The sequence below is a fragment of the Mus pahari genome, chromosome 13 (genome assembly GCF_900095145.1).
Source record: "Mus pahari chromosome 13, PAHARI_EIJ_v1.1, whole genome shotgun sequence".
Lineage (NCBI taxonomy): Eukaryota > Metazoa > Chordata > Mammalia > Rodentia > Muridae > Mus > Mus pahari.
This window is the reverse complement of record NC_034602.1, coordinates 65,894,174-65,916,316: the sequence shown is the minus strand read 5'-3', so window position 1 is coordinate 65,916,316 and position 22,143 is coordinate 65,894,174. Positions and strand designations below refer to the sequence as shown.

The following is a 22,143-nucleotide window of genomic DNA, read 5'->3' as shown; positions in this document are numbered from 1 at the left end:
TGCGTTTCACACCGAACTCTGTATGCAGGCATGAAATTGCCAATGCTGAACACTGGCCAAGAGGAGGAGGAGGAGGAAGAGGAAAAATAAGTGTATCTCTTTCTTTTACATTTCACATTCCTACATGTAAAAGAAAGAGGAACTGCAGATGGCTATGCAATTGTCTCACTGCAGGTAGAAGAGAAACTCAGTCAGCGGGAATTTTAATGGAAAATATTGGGGAAAACTAAGAGTTTCAAAACCTTGTTGTTGAGTATTTGAGATATATATATATAATATATATATATATATATTATATATATATATCTCCAAATGAAACTGTCTAAAATTGGTTAGACAGTGCACTTGCCTCAAAGGCATAAAGCCTTTGGGTTCAAACCTTAGCACTGGAAGAAACAGAGATGGAGGAAGGATTTGGTTAAGCTTTATTTAAGCACAGTATCTAACATATAGTAGGCATTCAATACATATTTGCCAACTGAATGAGAACATAAACTTGTCCAAATGTTTCACACGAAAGATAGCCATTTTATTAATAGCCACAAAAAAAAAAACAAAAAACAAAAACAAAAACAAGAACGGAAAGCCATTAGCAATCTAATCTCAGGGAACCAGCCTCAAAGGAGGAAATCCAAGCTGCACAAAGAGAACCCCATATCCCAGATGATGTGGCCATTCTGCAGGGATCAGAAGAGCTTTGTGGGTCATACATGCTGGCATTTCAGAAGAAGAAGGGGGTGAGGAGGTGTTGATGACTTTCTGTCACGTGGTCTAAGCAGACCATAGTTTTACCTTAAGTATACATTATCTGGATAATATATAGTTATTCGCTTACTTTGTTCTGTTTTTTTTTTTAATTTCCTTACTAAAGCCATTTAAACAAAGCCAGCGTTAAGTAACAACCTGAGACAGATGTCCTCTCTTTCCTCAAAATATAGTAACAATGTGGCAGTTATTTATCACTCATAATAAACACGCATGCAAGTGAACATACCCTTGGCCAGTCACTAACATCTATGAGTGCCAGCAAAGTCGCCACCCTTGGGCCAGTTTTGTAGACAACCTTTATAATCGGCCACACAGAGACCGACTGTAGCACGTGATAGGAATTAAACAGTACTTACCTGAGGGTTCATCTTTAGCCACATGGAGCCCACAGACGTAGACACATCTTTTATGGTGCATACCACCGTAAATGTGTCCCCTTTCTTAAGGAGGTAACTTGTTTCAGGAACAGACACGACAGGGATAGCCTTGATGGCTACAAAGAAAAGGAATACGGCCCTGACGTCAGTCCTTCCTTCACAGTGGGAATTTCAACTCATCTTATTTTTAACACACCTTTTATTTCTGTTTAAAAATTATTTTAGCTTTATCTATTAGTGTGTATCTTTGTATGTGTACACCATGTATGGAGGGTGTCTGAGAAAGACAAAGCGGAGGGTGTAGACTATCCTGGGGCTGGAGTTATTGGCTGACACAGGCCACCCAAGGTGGGAGCTGGGATCTGAGCTGATCTGTTAGAAGAGCAAGCAGCAAGCACTCCTGACTTCGGAGCAACTTCTCAGGCCCAACGTTGCTTTTGCTTGACCATGCACAGCTTGTGTCATACATCATTAAATAAAATACTAAGCACAATAATAACCGATCTGCATTGTTTGCATATCTAAATATAGACCTATAAAGTCATTCATCCCACGAGCAAACTCATTCGTGCCGAGTGAAAAGGACAGGAGAGCCCAGGAGATCATAAACACCCCTGGCTTTCCCCGCCTCGGGCGGCAGAGGGTAGCCTGGCAAGGCAGTCTTAATCTCTACCCTGGATGATCTCCTGAGGACCTATCGTACTACAGCTGATAATAGCCTTTCAGCCAAACGCGTACCTTTCCCAGGTATTACACAATCACACCTTGCTTACTTAAAACAAAACAAACAAAAAAAACCTCTAAGTTTTAAATAATGAAAATTCCCTTCATTTTAATGAGTACGCTTTTTCAAAAGCAGATTAAAAGTTCTCATAGGTTGGATCCCAGAGTGATGCTGAATTAGATAACCTCAAATATAAAGCCTAGTTTATCTCCTGGCCACTGGAAGGTTGAGGTGATGCCATGGAGACAAGTTCTATGGGTTGTGGGCACTTTCTTTCCCAGAGCCTGAATGGCTTGGGAACCAATCAGCTACAGGAAAAAAAAAAAAAAAAAAAATGAAGTGTCCACCCAAATCCAAGCATAAATCCCTTGTAGACTAATGTCCTCAAATTAAATCTTTCCATTGAGTAGGAACACTTGTGGCAAGGATGTCACCTTGGGGTGCCTGAAACCAGCGGGTTTAATGACCATCCTACCTAGCAAGAGAGATGGGCCTGTCTCTCTGGAAGATTTTACAAATGTCTACCATTACCTGGAAGGTGGTGATCTTACTAGTAGCTGTGTCCTGATGCCCTAGGCTAAGTGGAAGGAGAGAAATCAGCCCCATGAATAGGGTCCCCATCGCCCACAGGATGGAAGAAAGAGGCCGTACCTGCCCGCACTTTGAGGATGAATTTGTCAGAATGCAGCCATGTGCCCTCACGCTGGGCAGCACAGCGGACACACAGCCGGTGGTAGGCGCGCTTCACGTTTTTGATGGTGATGCCAGCCTTGGGGTTTGGGACAAACGTTAGGTCCGTGGGGAGAGCTTTCCCATCACACTCCATGAGGGAATAATTGGACACCTGTGGGTCTGTCAGAGGGCATCGGACCAGCGCGTCGCTGTCTTCTTTGCCAAACAAGGGAAGGCCAACCAGGAAAAGTTTGGCAGGATCTGTGGAACAGAACAAAAAGCTGTATGTGGAGACACTGAAAACACTTTGTGAGCTTGCTTGCTTGCTTGTTTGTTTGTTTGTTTGTTTAGACAGGGTCTCGCTATGCAGCCCTGGCTGGTCTGGAACTTGCATGTAGACCAGGCTGGCTTCGAACTCAAGAGATCCACCGGCCTCAGCTGGGATAAAAGGCCTGGGTGTGTACCACCACAACACGCTCTCTGAAAACAAGTTTAAAAGATTTAAAAGATTACAAGCTTGAATAACACAATGGATTTCAACATTTGTTATTTTACTTTACATATGTGACTCCGTGCTAGGTTATGCACATGCAGACTCCGTGCACGCGGACCAAAGAGCGGAAGGGGCGTCAGATCTCCTGGAACTGGAGTCCCCTATAAAAGCAGCTTGCTCTCGGGCCTCCAACATACCAGCTTTCTAGGTGGGTATTAAGGATCAAGTGCAGGTCCTCCCGCCTGTGGGCAAGCACTCACTTGCCTGACAAACTATAATCTCAGCCCTCTGAAATTCTGCTTTCAAATCATCCTCTCCACCTGGAAATCAAATGTTAGACACACACAAACAGAATCTGTGGCCACTGAAATATATTTATCCCTTAATTAAAAAAACAAAACAAACAAAAAAAACAAACAAACAAAAACCAAAGACAAGAAAACCCATCAGAAGCTGCCGTTGGTTTTCTGTCTATACTTTCTCAACCACCAGGGTGTAGGAGCCTCCCAAAGGTGTCACCTCTTTCCCTCTCAGAGAGAGACACACACTAGTGAAGAAAGGGTGGGAGCTGACCGCTCTGGCTGATGCAGCCACCTCCTTGGGCAGGCAGGTGTCTACGCAGCCCACCTCGCAGCCCAATGGTTACTCTTCATTACCGCCTGGAAATTACAAAAAATGTCTTCCCCAGTGGTGTCACCGGCAGCTTGCCGGGTGGGCCCAACAGTTCTGAAACTGAACTCCGAAGCTAAGCTGGGGCTTATCGCTGAGCACGTCTCCTCGGCTGCTCACTTCAGGAAGGACAGCTGATAACGCCCGGCAGAGGCACAGTCAATTTCCCGGCGCTCTTCTGAGGCAGCTTTATTAACCCCTGCTTGAGCATACTAAGATTTGTATAATTGTGTTTCCCTAACGATCCCCTGAGGGAGACGGCTCATCTTATCTGAGGACCACAGGGAGACCCCGGAGCAGCACACCTCCCAGGCACAGGAAAGCATCCAGCTTAGACTCACAGAGCTGCGAACGTGCCGTCAATGACAGACCCAGTCCCAGTCCAACTGGTGGGTGCTGCAACCAGGACTGCCATCTCCTGCCTTTCTCACTTGTCTCTTAGACCGACATTAGCTTTGTTTTTTACATCACCCAAAGGATCCCGCCCCGCGGGTTCTTGACACGATAGCAAACGCGCATCCACAGATTGCTGAATGCGTCTAGGAAATGAGGTGTAGGGGCTCCAACTGCCACATCTTTGTCTTCTGTTTCTGAGAGGCCATAATTGCTGAAAAGAACCAACTCTGAACAAGCTTATGACTGACAAGGGAGGCTTAGCTGTCTGAGTTGTGTTCTGGAATTTAGTCCCTAAGAGTGGGCCAAGTCTTTTGAAGTACTAAGTCTGTCCGGGCCTTTTGAGGCCTTGGGCTCCCTGAAGTGTTTTTACTTAAGTGGGAATATTTAGTATCTCAAGGCATTAAAATACAGTTTTCCCAAAGGGCCTAATTTATTCCTGGGGTTGACACCAAGCACCAGGACAAATGGGTTAACCAGATTATAATCCAGTTCCAGCCTGCAGACCCCCAGCCAGGGTCACGCTCCAAGCCATGAGGAAGCTGGTGAAGAAAACCATGTATGTTAGGCCTCCTTGAACCAGCCAGTCAAATTCTGCCTGAGGTTTGCTCACCTCTGAATAAGGACAGGGTAGCGACCACCCACCAGCACAGCGCCACGGAAAACCGAGCATTTACCTCTAACAAACACGTAAATAGAACTCGTGAGGCCATTGCTATTGGTGCACGTGTATTTGCCCGTGCGAGCAGCCTCGGCTTTTTCCTGGACCCATTCATTGTGTTTATTCTCAACCATTTCATTGACGGTCTCGAAAGTCCATTTGACGAAGTTGGGGTCAACGCACGTCAGGCTGAGGGTGTCGCCAGCTTCAACTATTAACTCTGATTGCGCTGGATGGATGGATGGCGGAGACGGCTCCCCTGGACTCGCAGATGGCTGAGACGTGGCTGCCAAGAAAAACAAGGACTGTGTTGAGTGTGAGCTGTCTTGGCGAAGTAAACCATTTCTTCTAATATTGAGTTCCATCTCGACTGTGGATGCTACAATAAAAATAGCCCTGCTATTTGTGGCTGCAAAGGGAATTCTGTCTAAAGTTTAAATTCATCTATAAAGTTATTTTCTGCAGCCCTCAACTAGTCCTATGGGTCACGCTTGGTGTACAAGCTGCCGAGCTGGACATAGCTTTCTCTGGGTCAACCGTGCCCAACGAGGATGTGATGGTCTGTCCTCGTGCGGTTGTTAAACAAATATTCACCTTAAAAATCACAGCTATGTCTTACACAGTGGAAACTAGAAACAAAAATGAGCTGCACGATGTATTCCTCAGTGGTGTGGCCACCGGTAAGTCGTCCTTGCTCAAATAACCGAGCCCCAAACCCTACTCATTGAAGTCAATGGGTCACCAAAGGCAAAGCAAAAAGACTCCATGAAGGAGGGGAGCTAGAGAAGAGGCTGACAGGAATGGACAGAGGAGGCAGGATAGCAGTAGGCAGGTATGATACACACACACATGCACACACACTATATATACTATAATACACAGTATATACGCTATATACATACACTATATAAATTATATTGTATATATGTATGCATATATATACTATAGTATATATATATATATATATATATATATATATATATGTATAGTATGTGTGTGCACATAACTAAAAAAGTACATTAAAGAGAATATATATGAGAGGACATCTTTTTTTCTTCAAGCTTTGGAATTCACCCATTTTCAAACAATACTCCTTACAGGACAGTCCTCGCTGAAATAATATCTACATATCTCCAAATGTTATGGGGAAAAATGACTGTATCATCAAGATTAGACCCTGGGCTGTTCACCACATAGGTTGGCTTCCAATCTGAGCCACCTAACACCTAGAGAGTCCACATTCGTGTGACACACGTTCTTTACATACATTTCAGAGTTAAAGAAAGAACGCAGTGCCAGGAGCCGGGGTGGGGGACGGAGAGAGGCACTGTGAGGCAAACCTGGCCATCTGATTTATAAGCCGGAGGATAGAACCAATTCCTAAAAGCCACCCTCTGACTTCTGAAGGTACATGAGTGAATACAGGCACACACTGATAATAAATAAAGCTGTCTTGAAAGGACATCACGCAAGCACCAGAGTAAACGAAATGCAGCTAGACGTTTAGACTGAGGAAGAGGAGGTGGGCTGGACCTTGGTCCTATCAGATGGAGGACAGCAGGAAAAGCAGCCCCCCTCCCCCAGAAAGCTCTGTTCGAGGCTCCTGGCTGGAAAACAGAGGGGGGGGGAATGGACGTTAGCTAAGGTTGATGAACAAGGAAGACCATCAAGAGCCCCCACATCTCAGCATATGTGTGGACCAATCTGCAGAGTGATCACCAGTCAGGAATGACTTCAGGATGGACCCCCCCCCCAAAAAAAAAGGGTTCTACCAGCCAAAAGCAGGTAAGAAAGCCATGAAGAAACTGGTTTTATTGTTTTTAAATCACTGCAAAGGAGGGAGGGGGAGTGGAGGGAGAGGAGAGAGAAGAAGAAGGCCAAAGAAAAGGAATGAGGCAAGACCATGCACAGGAAAAAAAAAAAAAAAAAAAGGCAGGTTGAGGCAGATGCCACACAGTGAGACCAAAAACATGTCCTCTAAGAGTTACAGAAAGATTGGATCTGGCCAGCCATAGTGGCACACACCTTTAATCCCAGCACTTGACAGGTAGGGGCAGTCAGAGGTCCATGAGTCTGAGATTAGCCTGGTCTACATAGTGGAGCCCTGTCTCAAATCTCAAACAACTCTCCCTCCCTCCTCCCTCCTCCCTCCCTCTCTCTCTCTCCACACACACACACACACACACACACACACACACACACACACACACACAAACACACACACACTCTCCTGGGAGTCAAGGGCACAATTTCACTGGTCTGGGAATGTCTCCTTGTTCCAGGGCAGGCAGTGTCAAGTGCGGAGCTCTCCTTCCAGCAGGAGATGGAGGAAACAGACGCACAAGCAAAGAGGACCACAAAGCCAGGCATGAGGGGGAGCTCTACAAAGGGTACAGACAGGAGGAGGAGGGTCGGTAGACAGGGACAGACGGAAGGTGCTGTAAAGGCACCCTCAAACTGTCTTCTGCAACCTTATGCATGCATGAACAGCCGTAAACCCTGTTTAAATCCAGCCAACAGATCACCTGGACTGCAACCATAGTCCCACGGGGTCAAGCAAAGGGCCACCTTAGAGCAAAAGACGCCACCCAAGACAACAATGACAGGGATCATAGCCATCAAGGGTCACTAGGCACCAGCAATCCGGGAGATGCTGTAACAGAGCCAGCCTAGGCTACCAGGCTCCACATCTCAATGTCCCGGTTTCCAGAGCCTAGGAAGGAAGCATTTAAAAGTAAAAGTGGGGGTGCTATTGTTTCAGTTCCTTATATTCCAATGATTTAAACCCTCGCCGAAAGTCAGAGAGGAAGGTTGGACCGATAGGAGGACGGACTAACTAGCTCCAATGAATACAGAATACTCTCAGGACGCCTACAGCAAACTTAATCCAAAAAAGTTAGTCGATGCCTTGCGTCGCTTGGTGAAATTTAAAAATAATTGCCGCTGGATGTATCTAGGGTTTTTATTTTCAACAATGACTTACTGACTCAATCTTCATACACACTATAAAATAAAAGGTTTTATTGGGATACAAGCGGTTATGTTTATTGTCTTATTTCTAAACTATCTTCAATGTTGTTATATCACAGCCTCCCAAATGATGATGATGATGATGATGATGACGACAGAGATTCCGGTTTAGAAAGATAGAGATTCACATCCCCTAGAAAGATATTCCAGGATTATAGGGATGCTCAGGGATAGGAGGGCTTGTGGGGCAAGCCTGAGAGCCTAAACTTGAGTCCTCAGTATTACCACAGAAACAGCCAGGCGCGAAAGCATGCCGTTCTAACTCCAAACTGGCAAGCAGAGACAGGCAGATCCCAGGCCCTCGAGCTCTGGCTGGCTGGCCTTGCCCAGCCAGCAGGCTCCAGGTCAGTGAAAGATCGTGTCTCAGGGGAGAAGGGCGATAAACAGCAAAGGAAACACCTGAGGCCCTTCTCTGACCTCCGTGCACAAGGCTATGTGTGCCCATGCACACCCAACCCCACCTCCCCACTCCCCACCCCCATGCTCCCACCCACACAATTTCACTCCTCAGTATTTCAGCTGAGCCATGAGAGCACTATGAAGCACACATTTTGGGGTGCATACCTGATATTCAATTCAGCAAGCTTTCAAACATGAGTTTATTGGGCTGCCTTTTGTCTCCCACCAAGATTTTTGTACCACTAAATGAACACACATCCTTCCTTCATCATGTATGGCTATGGGCAGTAGTGAGATTTCTTCTCTTGTCTCTGAACATGTTAATTAATGAACCAAAAGAAAATGACATACAATAAAACTCAGCACCCTAGAGACTGGAATCTAATGAAAAGGGAGGGTCAGATGGCAAACACAGCTGCTCTCCAGGAAGGACTTACAAGGCCTTGCTGAGTGTGGGCTCTTGCTCACCAAAACAAACAAACAAACAATGGCAGTCCCTCGACAGAGGGGGCACTTAAGTAGATGACAACTATGAAAAGCTTTAGCACTGGTGCCAGAGAAACATCAACGTATCCTCCGCCCCCCCACCCCCCCCTCCCCGCAGTGTTTTCCCTAGAAACTGTGTAAAAATTTATCCAAAATCTGGTCAGCTCAAGGCAGGGACTCAAACATACCCCCATGGCATTTTGTAATGTTATTCGATGGAGCCCAGAGGCAGAAAGAGCACTCTGTCTACAGACAGATGAGGCACACAATGTTGGGTGTCAATGCAATGAAATATTAGTAAGCCGTAAAAAAAAAAAAAAAAAAAAAAAAAAAAGTACTGACACGCTACAACATGAAAAGACACAAATAAATATACATGTCCTTCCTTACATGAAATACCTGGGTTCGGGCAAATCGGAATCAGAAAGCAGACTGGCTGTTATTAGAGGCTGGAGTGGGAGTGGGGGGGCTGGGGTGGGGGCTCAATTTACAACTGGCCACTCTGGCAGGAGGAGAAAGAGGCCCTGGAAACAAGGAGGGCTGGTGAATGTCCCATACTGTGTACCCTCTCATCACTGCTGAACTAAATACTTTAGGATAGCACATTCCATGTTGAGTATATTGTATCATCATTTAAAAAAAAAAAAAAAAAAAAAAAACAACTAAATTAAAACTAAACTAAAATTAAGCCAGGCATGGTGGTGCATGTCTTTTATCCCAGCGCTCAGGAGGCAAAGGCAGGCAGATCTCAGAGTGTGAAGCTAGTCAGGGCTATACAGAAAAAAAAAAATCTGTTTCAAAGAAGCCAACAAACAAACATACAAACAAAAAACCTAAAGTTAAAATAAAACAAACGAAAATCCTGGACCAGAACCACCTAAGCCTTCTCCAGCCAGCCCGGGCTCACTTTTAGCTAAAACTCTGAGTACCTCCCGGGGTGGCTTAAATTGTGTCATAAAAACAGTTGGAAAAACAAAACAAAACACCCTGAATTCCTCATTGTCTGAAGCAGCCAGTGCTGAAGTGTTGAAAGAACCCTTTTAACTCTGAGCTGAAAGATCTAGAAGCTCATGCTGATGCCACAGAAGCTGGAGCCCAAGACACTTGTGCCCCAGGGTGACCAACTAAAGTCTCACACTGCCTGAGTCATCTGACTTTATCCCCAAACCTGTCCAGGATGCGTACAGATAGTATATTATGTATCAGTTACATGTAGGAAGTATTTGCTGTGAAAACACACACACACACACACACACACACACACGTGTGTGTGTGTGTGTGTGTGTGTGTGTGTGTAATGTGGAAACAGCTGAAGGCTCATGATTAACAAAAACCGTAAGGGGTGCCTCACTGGGAGAGATCTACTGTTGGATTTAATGTGGGTGTAACGTTTAGATTAGATTAAGATTAGAGGGGGCCTCCAATTTGCAGCCTGTATTCATCGCATCTGAGAACTTCTTGGGAGGAACCCAATTACAATCCACAGAGCTTGCATTTGGTGCACCAAGCATGCACAGCAAGGACGCTGCTCAGAACACCTCTGAGAACTCCTCTGAAACTCAACAGCAACCAAATCTCAAAGAAAAGAATTTGGCTCTCTATTGAAAAGATGCAGTATGTTGTATGACAATTTTTCTTTATAAAAGCAAAACAAAGGCAATACCTGTGTTTGTTACAATGTATCAATTAACAAAACTGAGGTCCAATCCCTGGCTGGCTGAGGGGCGGCTGGCCAGCCCCTGCAGTAGTGGTTGGCTCCCCTTTTGTTAGCTTTGACTCTCAGGGCCTTATTCTTTTAAAAGAACCGTTCCTGCAATGCCTGGAGTTCTAGACCGGGTTAAAAGTGAGGAAGGCATTTTAAAGTCTTTCCTCCTTTGTAGGTAAATATAAGGAACCAGATAAAGAAATGGTTGGGAAGGAAACCCAGGAAGTCTAGTTTTAGAGAAGTAGGCCAGGAGAAGACAGGGCCTCTAGACCTTGTAGCTCAAATGTTCCTCACTTTCTGTGTTTAGTTACAATTTACAGTAAAAAGGAAGTCTGGTGGCCAGAGTGTCACTTTGTTTCTGACAGACTTTTACAGCCCCACAGGAATAGAGTGGGTAAGAACCAAGATGGAAGAATCCTGGTAATTACCCACAACACCCTGGAGTCCTTACAAAGAGGATACTGGGAATAGAAGTAAGCTGGGGACAGTAAGGAAGGGCTCAGTGAATGTCTGTCGTATAGGTCCTCAAACCACTCCCAGGGGTAGGGAGACTCTGGATCACCGGCACCCTAAGGGAAGCCAGGTCACAGAGGTCACTGTGTGCATGCTGCTATGCAGAAACCAATGCCTTCAGCAAGAATCTATCATAACTAAAATACAGTGCTGGTGGGCAACCCAGGGCCATGCACAGAAGACAGATAACATGAACAAAATAAAGAGGGAGGGACGGAGGGAGGGAGGGACGGAGGGAGGGAGGGAGGGAGCAATGTGTTCCATGAAAGAAGGGAGCAGCTATCGGGCTTCCCAGAAGGACCAAGAAAGGTTCCAGGGGAAGCAACCATGATGCCTGAGCCTGGGGAATCTGCACATCTTCCCAGAGTGTTGGAGAATCAGGGTAAGCCACTCCTATGAGGGGCTGGGCCTGCAGTGAGCTCCGGGACAGTCAGCACCCGTCTCTGTAGAGTTTCTTAGAGACCAGGGATGCAGACTGTGCTCAATAAACGGCCAGGAGGGGTAGGGAATGAGAAGGTGTGTCTAGGAGACGGGCCAGTAACCGAGGACACCATCCTACGCCACACCACAGCGAGTATGTTTGCTACATGTAGTGCCAAAGATCGCTATCCTTTCCTGTTGTTTTATATATTGTACACTAAAAGAAAAAAAAAATCAAATGTACTTAGGGTAGCATGTGCTTTGAAGTAAATCAAATCACTTTATGCCCAAACTACTATGACTACCTGCCTTTCAAAGGATCTTCCTGGCCAGGTGTGAGCACACTCGCACACGGACACAAGACTCCAAGGTCTCCAAAGGGTTTGCTGGGTAATATTTAATTCAGTAGTACAAAGATAACAGTACTGGCAGAATTCATCACCAAGGTCATATAGGTGTAGACAATAAAAAAACTCGCCTGTCTCCTAGGCCACCGGCCCGGGAAACAGCCCCTTTGTTTAATGCAAATTTCTGTTTAGCTTTCAGAGATGCAAGACATTCTGAGTTTATGTGGAGTCTGTTGGATTTATGAGCCAACTTGATGTTTCAAGCACTAGAAATGCAGCCACTTAAGTCGGTTTTCAAAACTCACAAAAAAAAAAAAAAAAAAAAAAAACCAACAAGGTATCGTTGCAGGGTGTTTTTTAAAAGCAGCTCCTTCAGAGAGATGTCTGTCAAGGCTGGCTTAAAGAGAGCCAAAGGAGCGAGAAAGTAAACCTAATAAAGTGGGCGTGCCAGCAATTGATACAACAGGTGTGAGCTGTGTCTCCAGGGACCAGCAGGAACTCAGCCCGGCTATTTAACTTAGGGAGTGCTGAGGGCTAAGAGCACCAGGCCCACCACCCACCCAGCTGGAGGAGGGAGGCTCACCGCCAGATCAATGAAGCCAGCTCTGGCAAAAGGGCTAGCCACCCTTGGCTCTTCACCTTAGGAGCATTAAGAAGCCATCCTCACTGTCAACTGGGCATGGCTCAACTTATTTGGCCCAACTGTGGGCTAACAGTTCTAAGTCTCAGGCTCAGCTAAGCTAGGATGTCTGACAGGTGGAGTGTATTAATTAAATACATAACTTCTAAGTTTTGTTTTTTTTTATCAGCATTCCTACTATTGTAACATAAGGAATATATGCATTAAAGGGAGCTGATCTGTGAAAAGGGCTGGAGCGTCAGCAGAGATCAGAAAGGGGTTCCCAGGGTTCAGAGTTCAAGTTGAACAAAGTGTGCAGCCGTGCTGCGGGTGGCATGAGAGAGCATGGCAAGTACAAGCCCCCAGAAGAAGAGCAGTCAGATGGAGGTTAGTTAGGGTGGGGAGACCAGCCCAGGGCCTGCTTCTCCACAGGAGGGAGCCCGCCCTGAGAGAACAGGACTAGAACAAAGTCAGCTGAGAAACAAGGAAGAGTGAGGCAGCTGGAGGACCACATTTCTAAGTGCTTAAGGGACTCCAGGCAAGCTGGCCCTGGACAGTGGGAAGACAAGATGATGCTCGGGTCGGAGGCCTCTGTGATGGAATATTGCGGGTGCCAAGTGATGAGAAGAAAAATAGACTTAGGGACATTTGGATCCGTGGGGTGGCTAGGTTCTAGAGATCAGAGGACAGAAGTGAGGGCCAGGGACACACTCATATTCTTACTAGTCCAAAGTGAGGGTTTCTGTGAAATCATGGGAGGGTGGGTTATCTGTGAAATCACGGGGGGGGGGGTATCTGTGAAATCATGGTGGTACTTGGGGTATCTGTGAAATCACTGGGGGTGGGGGTGGAGGTGGGGTTAGATAACAAAGACCAGAGCTATAGGGGGCAAGGCCCAAGATCACTGAAGGAGGAAGGAGACCGAAGATCTCAGACAAGCCCTAAGATGCTGCATGTGGCCCAGTGGTGCAGGAGCCCATACTGGCTCAAGGACACCCAAGTTAGGGGGAGGCACACATTAAGCCTCTCCTATTTGGGAACCAGTCCTTTGAGGAAAATATAGCTGTGGCACAAAGTTGACAGAGGCTCTCTCTGCTGGGACCAATGGAGAGAGGAGTCCAAAGGGAGAAATACCGGTGGGGAATGAGGCCTGGTGGATTGGCCCAGGTTTCACAAAAGTAATAGGGGCAAGCCTGCAGTCCCATCGCGTAAGAGGCTGGGGTGAGGGCAATCTCAAGGATCTTGGAAGAAGTGTAGTCCCCCAGCGCCAGAGAAGGAAGCCCCAAGCAAACTGGGGTGCCCAAGCAAGCCAAAGGTGGGAGGCTACCTTCTCCATCCCCCTTGTGCCCCCTCTGCTGTGCGGGGACTTCAGCCAGCTGGATCCACCTGCACCTTGAACCCTTCTTGCCTCTGCTGTGGAGAGCAGGACCTCAGCGCGATTCAGCGGTTTCTGCCCCACCACTGGATGGGCGGGCCAGGGGCTAATGAATCACCTCCCTGATCACACCTTTCTTATAGCTGCTCAGCTTTTTTTTTTTTTTTTTGGGGGGGGGGGGTTGTTACTGCTGTTTTAATCTTTTCAGTAAAATTTTGCTATGTTGTTCAGGCTGGTCTCCAATGCCTGAGCTGAGATGATCTCCCAATTGCAGGGCACCACAGAGGGCCCCTGTGGCTGCACCCAGCTCCTGGCTTTGGTGCCCCACCCCCACCCCCTTGCCAACCTCTCCCTGCTGTTAAGAACTCTCAGATTCCTTGGAGGAGCCCCTTGGAGCTCTCATCTTAGTGGAGTGTGTCCTACTCCCCACCCCCAAATCTTAAACAAGCTGTCTGGTGGCAAAGAAGACGCCCCCCCCGCACCCCCCCCAACCTGTGCCTTTTGAAAAGCATACCCAAGATCAAAGAGATGTCATGTTCTGTGGCTGCTAAGGGACTGAAAAGGACTCTGAGGGCTTTACACTCCAGCTTTCAAGCAGAGCTACGTGCTGATTGAGGGACAGGGTGAAAATGTGAAATGTTTGGTTCGGCTGTGATTTAATAGTTGTACATTTTAAATAAAACCCATAACCACCTGCATTTGTTTTCAAGCAACTAGCAAAGGAAGGGCTGCCCCAGGTGGAGACAGACACACAGACAGTCTGAATTCTACTGACAGAAGTCTCTTTACCAAAGACGTTAAAGTCCAAAAGTCTCAAGAGCTATTCGAGTCCAGGACCTGCTGGGGGTATAGCTCAGTGGTTAGAGTCCACCTCGGACACCAAAGGCCCTGGCTTCGACTCCAGAGCACTTCCTATACAGTGGTGGGGCCCCTGGGCCTGTAATCCCAGCCCCTCCAGGTGTCTCGGGAGTTCAAGGTCATCCCTGACCTCCAGCTGGGCTAACCGAGACCTGTCTCCAAGCTTCGTCTAGCACTACAGGAAACTTAGGTCATGGCTCTTTAGGCGTCTGTTTAAAATTCCAGAGCTAGCAAGTCTGCCCAGCAGATAAGGTATTTTCTGGCAATCCTGATCTGAATTCAGATCTGGGATCCACAAGAGAAAAGGAGAGAACCAACTCTTTAAAGTTAGCTTGTGACCTCCATGCACATACGACCTCCATGCACATACATGTGTCTTGGAATACACATGTCCTCACACATACACAGAAAGTAAAAACAAATAAAAATTAAAGATTTAGGGCTGGACATGGAAGGTACTCAAATCCCTGTGGCATAGCCAGATGTCACCAGGTCAGTGATTCCTGGTCCAACACACCCCTGTGAGGAGTCTCCTTAACTCATTGTTTTTCGGAACTTCTTCCAGACACAGTTACCAGAAGTTCAGGTTTTCCCAGAAAAAAAAAAAAAAAAATTATTTCCTTTAAAACAGTCCCTGCTCACTCATCCTAAGAAAAATCCAACAACTGAGTGTCTGAGGAAACAGGACTTCTCCCCCCCCCCCCTGCCAGCCCCCTGACCCTGGCTCAAAGAGAGGAAGGTCTCCCCAGCCATTATGAACCTGGCCTTTGGGGAAGGAGGCGAGCCCTGGGTTTGACATGGACAGTCTATGTGGCTCCATCGCAGATCTCAGCCGAGTGATTTGCTCATTTCCACTGGGTTTCCCCATCGCCCAGCACAGCTCCTGCTGTAAATATGTAGGTTTCCGTGTTTTGAATACTGGAAAGCACTTACTGTAACGTGAACCAGATAAGCAGCACTAAGGAGTGGTCTCTAATAAACACCAGAACAAGGACCCGGCCACCATCTGGGCGGCCATTGGCTGGGGACGGTGTCGGGGGCTGTCTGCCCACTCCTTTCAACACTAACTTCCTTAACTTCCAGAACACCGAGAACAAAGCAGGAGACAGGTCAAGAAGGGAGGCAAGGGTCAGCTCAGCCACGTTCTACAGCAGGACAGCCAGACTCCAGGCCACAGACAGTTCAGCATGTCCCGACTCCCAGCTGCCTCCCTGGCGGCACGGCGCACACGGGGCCTGCAGGGATATATGAAGGTGCTGGCCACACATCCAGGTCAGGAGTGTTCATCTTCCCTGTGAGAGGCGTGACCTGTGCGTTTGGATATGGTGGTGCCCTCTCAGCTTGCCATGTTCTCTCAGGAGTCTTAGAATTCTGCTACATGCCAATTCTGCAGGCCCGGGAGGGGATGTAAGGTGGTGAGGGTGGCAAGCCCCCCCCAAATGGCTGCAAATAAAGCTTGGGGAACCCTAGGCTCTGTTTCCAGTCTTCCGGCATCAAGTTCTAATGGTGTCGGAATGAGACATTAGGTAAGAAGTGATTAACATTTTCACACATCCATGCGTGTGTGTGCACACATACGCATACATATGTACACGCATATGGCAATCGGGGCATTTCAGAAACGTATTAGATAAAATATGCGTAATATTTAATTAACCATTTGTAAGTATGCAGCTGAGAGTTATAGTAAGGACATTCACGAGGCTGGGCAGTGACCGTCACAGGTCACTTCCACTCGTTTCCTATCTTCCCCGCCCACCAGCTGGTAAATCTACCCTCCTCTCTCCTCGAGTCTTCCCAATCGACTTTCTATCTCTACGAATCTAGCCTCCTAGGTGCCTTGAGTAATGCACTATTAATCCCTGGGTGACTTCTGGGCTTCCCCTGGAGAGTCACAGAGCCCCGATTATGCTGTGGCGCGTCGGAACCCCATCCCTACTCAAGGCTGACTAATGTTCCAGTGCGCGTTTGGGCCACACTTCTCTTTTTTTCCTACTCATCCTGACATTTGGATGGCTTCCCTGAGGCATTTTCAACTGTGATCAACACTTTGGAAAGGGGCCTCTCTGACTTTCTAGCTTTGAGAGATGCTGCGCATTAATTATACTTGACTAAACGAGATGAATATGCTAATTTTCCTCATAATGGGCAAGTCAATACATTTTACTCAGAAATATACTCTAAAACCTACTTTTAAGGAACCTGTCAAGTAAGGAAAATTGTACCTTCCCTTTTCCCACACAACCTGCAAACAGGGAAATTTCCTTCTGTTTCTACTGTCAAGATGTCATCTTACAGAAGTGGGGACTAAAGCAGTCATGTTTCCCATAAGAAATTGTATCTCAGGCAGTTGCTGGAGCAAAGGGCAGAGGCAGTTGTTAACTGTTCTACCACGAGACTTCTATTCTGGGGCAATAGTGTACTGCAGCCCTGAGTAACAGGCCCGGGGCGAATCCCTCCGGAACCATCTCTCCTCGCCTTCCCTTCCTGTTACCTTGCCAAAGAGGAGAATCTGGTGTGTAGGCGCTGGAGATTTCTAGGAAGTCAGCAAGCCTGTGTTGACCTTGCAGGGCTTAGGGGGCTCCCTGGGGGAACTCAAAGCACCCTTCTTGGTGGGAGGCCTTCCCAGATGGCAGGAGAATCATCTCTGGTCAAGGGCAGAGAGGCTCAGCCTGGGGGGCCTGCATGGGCTCATCCCCAGAAAAAAGGCAAGGATCAAAAAAAAGTTAACAGTTGTGGCCTGAAGTTCTTGGGAGAGGGCGGTGGTGGTGGAAGGGTAGAGGCGAGTTGTCCAACTTTGTAACTTTATACAGCACTTATTAAAGCCAGACCAGAGGGTATAGGCGACAGATGCTGCCCTGAGCTTGGGTAAGCAGGTGACAGCACAGGAATACAGGGACACCACACGGGGATCCGGAGCCAAAGCAGTAAAGCTTTGGGGACTCCAACCGGTCTCTCCAGGCCTCAGTGGATGACTGTAAGCCACGCGTGGAGTTGTTCGGGATCTTCGCAGCATTTCTAATTCCCTTCAGAACCTAGATAATGCTGCTGTAATGATGTCACAGCGAGAAGATAAGGACCTAGTGGCACCTGAAGTACCAGAGAAGGTACCAAGAAAACACCCCTGGAGCCCCGGAGCCGGAGGAAGCAGGAAGGCAGGGGGAGGGGAAGGCGATACAGAATTCCCTTAAGTTAAGAGGAAAATAGTACTTGATGAAGACGTTTAAACAATGGACATGGGAAACAAAAATCACAACCTAGTCAGCCCCATACACGATAGTTCTCGCACGCCTCCCAAAATCTTACAGCTGTTATTCCTAAATTTACTGTTTTACTAATTTATTGAACCAAAGCAGAATTTTACAACAGCTATAAGAAAGTATGTTGCGGGCATATAATGGGTAGCTCAGTGGCAGAGTGCTTAGAGAGTGGGCACGAGGGCCTTGGTTCAATCCTTTGCATTGGAAAAACAGAGTATGTGTACAGACACCCAGTAATTACAAATAGTCAACAGATTACTAGTTCCTTTACTTAAAGCAAGATTTCCATAATCACGTGAACATTTTTACTCTCTGGTCTTGGAATACCATCTTAAAAAAAAAAGTTTCTTAAGGCTACGCTGTTTTTATAAATGACGTGCATGAATGTTACTCTCAATGTCTCTCATAAAGACCAATGAGACCGAGTTATTTTAGACAAATACCCCCATCTACAGCTGCAGCTGCTGCTGCAGATATGGAGTCCCCAAGCTGTCACCTTCTAGAAAGGGAATACAAAGCTTTAGCCAGAGCAAAACCAGTTAACAGGCCACTGGTGCTTCTTTCTTCTTTGCATTTTTATTGGTGTGTGTCTGTGTGTGTCTATGTGTGTGTATGTGTGTCTGTCTACCTATGCGTGTGTGTATATGTGTGTGCATGTATGTATATATGTGTCTCTATGTGTGTATGTATGTCTGTGTCTCTATGTGTGTATGTATGTCTGTGTCTCTTTGTGTGTATGTATGTCTGTGTCTCTTTGTGTGTATGTATCTGTCTGTCTGTCCATCTGTCTGTTGTCTGTGTGCAGACACCCTCAGAAGCCAGAAGAGGGCATTGGGCCCCTGAAGCTAAGGTGGTTGTGAGTTCCCGAGCTGGTTGCTGGAACCTCACTCCTCTGGAAAAGCAGAAAGCACTTTTAACCATTAAGCCATCTCTCTAGCCCCTGCATCTCCCTTCTGTCACTGTGTGGGAAGAACAGGACCCCAACCCTGCTTCTGGGCACAAAGTAGGTGGCTGTGCTCGGAAGCCCTGGGAGAGTAAGAGAGCATGTCTTTCCATGAAAACTTCCCCAGTATCTTCCCAGGGCAGACTGCTGTCCTCTGACCCTGCTTCACAGCATCTCCAAGATCTCCAAGGGCAGGTTCTCACACTCTGCCATCTCCCTGGAAGCCTAGCCCTCAAGAACCTGGATCCCAGAGCCAGAACTGAGCTTAAAACCAAGCAAGAAGGAGCTAGTGCAACAGCACCAGCTGCCAGTTAAGCTAGAGCAGCCTTCCTAAAACTCAGCAAAATCAGATCGCTATCATATAGCCTTAAACTCGGGTGTCCTTGAAATAAGGGTAAAGGCTAGACCTTAACTCCATCCCCATTACCCAAAAATACCACAATGAAGTCTTGCTGTGTGCTGGACCCTTAGAGCAACAGTGTACAAGATCTCCCCGTGCCCACCCAAGCTGTTTATATTTAGCTCCTGGTTGGGCAATAAACCAATAATTACACATTTCTATAATTACTATGTGAGAAGTGTGAAGAACCGAGTAGCACAAGGGAGCTGACCTGACCCACCCTAGGGGTGGACGAGGATTGTGAAGGGAGATGCAGGAGCTGGAAACTGGGGTGCAGCAGAGAGGCAGGGAGAGGCACCATGCTCTGTGCCCCAGGTAGTAAGCAGAGACCAGGAAGCCACAGATCTTCACGGAAGCCAAGGCAGCTGGAAGTGCAGAGCAGGAGGCAAGTGTGTGCGGCGGTAGGAACCAGGCCCCGCAAGGGGCTACCTTCGTACCCCGACATAGGTGAGCAAGACTGGGTGCTTAGCCTCTGGAAGGTCTTTGCTTCGCCTCCTTCATCGCACACACATCCTTCTGGAAAACTCTACACAGCCACTCAGTACTGTCGCTGTGTGCTTTCCTGTCTGGACTGACTGAAACTCCCGTCTATCGTTCTTAGGTTGTCAGAAGGAGAACCGAGAACTGCACCCAGTCTGAGCTCCAAGGGACCCGAGAGGCCCTGAGCCTTGTGTTGGGATGAAGCCCAGCCATTCTGACTCCCTCAGCCGGGGGTTCTCAACCTTCAGCAACCTGCAGCAGCTTCCCCTGGCAGCCTTGTTAAATCAAGGACTGGAAACCCAGGCTCCTATTATTTCCAGTGCAGCAGGCTTGGGGAAGAGAGCACGGGCTGGCATCTTTACCTGGTTCCAGGCACACCTGGTGTCGCTGGTCCTGACAGTTGGAGAACTGGTATGGTAGCCCCTGACCTACACAGGAGTCAGTCAAAAACAAAACCTAAAACCCCTCAGACTCAGGACACCAGCCATTAGTGGAGCAAGAAGCTGTACCAGGATCTCAATCTTGGAACTCAGGGAGAACCTGCAGAAGCAGATTTTCTTGAGTGAGGAAATCTGCCTGGCTTTTACACCTAGAAATCGGCCTCACGCTGGGTCCCCCTGACAAGCCTTGGCAGCCAGTCATGCGCGCACAGATTTCTCAGATCCCCGAGCTTTCGAGTGGGAAATGTTACAGAACGCACCAGTCACAGCTACAGGACTCCAGAACAGTGACACTGGTGGCGAAGACAACTTCTGCAGCGCATCAGACCTCAATCTGGCTCAGTGACTCGGAGGACCTGGCACTCCATCTTGCCATGCTTCCCCTGCGCTGGGGGGCCTCCTAGCCCACTCTGGTGTAATATGAAGCACGGGGTCCCCTTATGCAGGAGCCCCCTTACATGGTTGAACAGGAGGGTTACCTCCCTCAAATAGCAATAAACGCTGCCTGCGAGGGAGGCAGACAGAGCCTTGCTGCCGCTTCCCTCAGAGAACTCTGGAAAGGGACCCAGCTGCTCTCACTTTCAGAACCCTATCGTGCGACACGGGGGCCTGAACTCTCCTCTGAGCTCTCTCCATTCTCTTGTCTGTCTGTCTGTCTGTCTGTAGCATGAATAACCCTTCCAATAAACATCTGGCTCCCAACAGTCTGTTTCAGGGTCCCCTCAGAGCCCTGCGCCAAAGCAGTTTTTCTTGGTGAGTGGTCGGATTCCAGTGACCGGTTCCCTCAATTGCTAATCAGATAATTGCCCTGCAACAGTTAACTCTGTAGCCATTCTACATTCAAATACACAAAATAGAAGATAATTAGAGCCAAACAATTGCCCTGGTGTAAAAGCACACTAATGGACAAGATGGGTGTATTCAGATTTGATTCAACATTCATCAGAACGCTTGCTGGCCAATTTGCTTAATGAGTGTTCACTTTTCTCTTAATTTTTCTGGGGTGACATTCGCTCAGAACCACACATTAAGCCTACTTCCCTCTTGCAAGGAATTCTCCCTTGTGGAAAATGATCTGAGTGCCTGTAGGGAACGAGAAAAAAAAAAAAAATGCCTGAAACTGATCTTACTGTTTTCCAGAACTGAGAAAAACAACAATAAACAACAACAACAACAACAACAACCCATCCAGTATGCCCATTGAGAAAGTTCTAGTCCTTTCTATACACCTTTAGAATATGGGCATCCCTGAGGACAGGAAAGGGAAGCCCATTCAAGAATCGTAAGCTTGTTTATTTGTTTGAGACAGAGCCTATGTGGTCCTGGCATTCCCTATGTAGACCAGGTTGGCCTCTGACTCAGGGATCTTCCTATCTCTACCTCCCAGGGGTTAAAGGCATATAAGGTGTTCACCTCTACGCCTGGCTAGGAACCTTTTAGCATAATTGAAATCAAGACCAAGTGGAAGAGACTCAGATCGGAAGAAGAAAATTTGAGATTTCTGGAAATTTAAATAACTATGTCAACCCCTGGTAACATTTTTTTCAAATGATTATAATTAGAAATATGCAAACTTTTCCACTGGGGGTCAGAGGGGGTGGAAATGTATCCAACTAGGTAGCAGTGATACCTTTATTATACGGTATTAACCATGTAATAACACTTTCAAAACTAAAAAAAAATAAAAATAATAAAAAAAAAAAGACTATCTCCTTCAAAACTCAAGAATCCTCTACCAGACAGAGGATGGCAACGAATGCTGGTTCTTACCAAGTGCTCCTCAAAGACAACTCCCTAACGAGCTTCCTGCTCTCCTGACTGACTTCCACCATTATGCTCTGTTGTAAACAATAGCGCAGACAGCTGATGTCAGAGGGGCAGGAAGTATTGCTTTCATTTACAAACACGACTCTTGTCTCCAGCGACAAACTTTTTAAATTGTATTTTTAAAGAAGATTGTATTTTCAAAGGCGTCAGCCAGTCATTTAGTATTTCACTTTGGTCCAGGCTTGGCAAAGCCATAAATTAACAAAACCAAAAGGCAAAAATGTAACTTTAAAGGGGGGGGGGGAGCTGTTCTGGCTTCAGGAGTGGTAATGTAAGTGATGAAA

At 47.1% G+C, this 22,143-nt stretch overlaps 1 protein-coding gene across 2 annotated transcripts in view; it reads right to left on the bottom strand.

Moving 5' to 3' along the window:
- Kit (KIT proto-oncogene, receptor tyrosine kinase) overlaps positions 1–22,143 on the bottom strand; it is a 78,610-nt gene that overhangs the window by 41,924 nt on the left and 14,543 nt on the right. For both annotated transcript variants that reach the window (XM_021210217.1, XM_021210218.1), the window contains exons 2-4: positions 4,774–5,043; positions 2,521–2,802; positions 1,125–1,261 (exon numbers count right to left, since the gene is read on the bottom strand). In XM_021210217.1, coding sequence (XP_021065876.1) covers positions 1,125–1,261; positions 2,521–2,802; positions 4,774–5,043 — 689 coding nt within the window. The remainder of the gene's footprint in view (positions 1–1,124; positions 1,262–2,520; positions 2,803–4,773; positions 5,044–22,143) is intronic.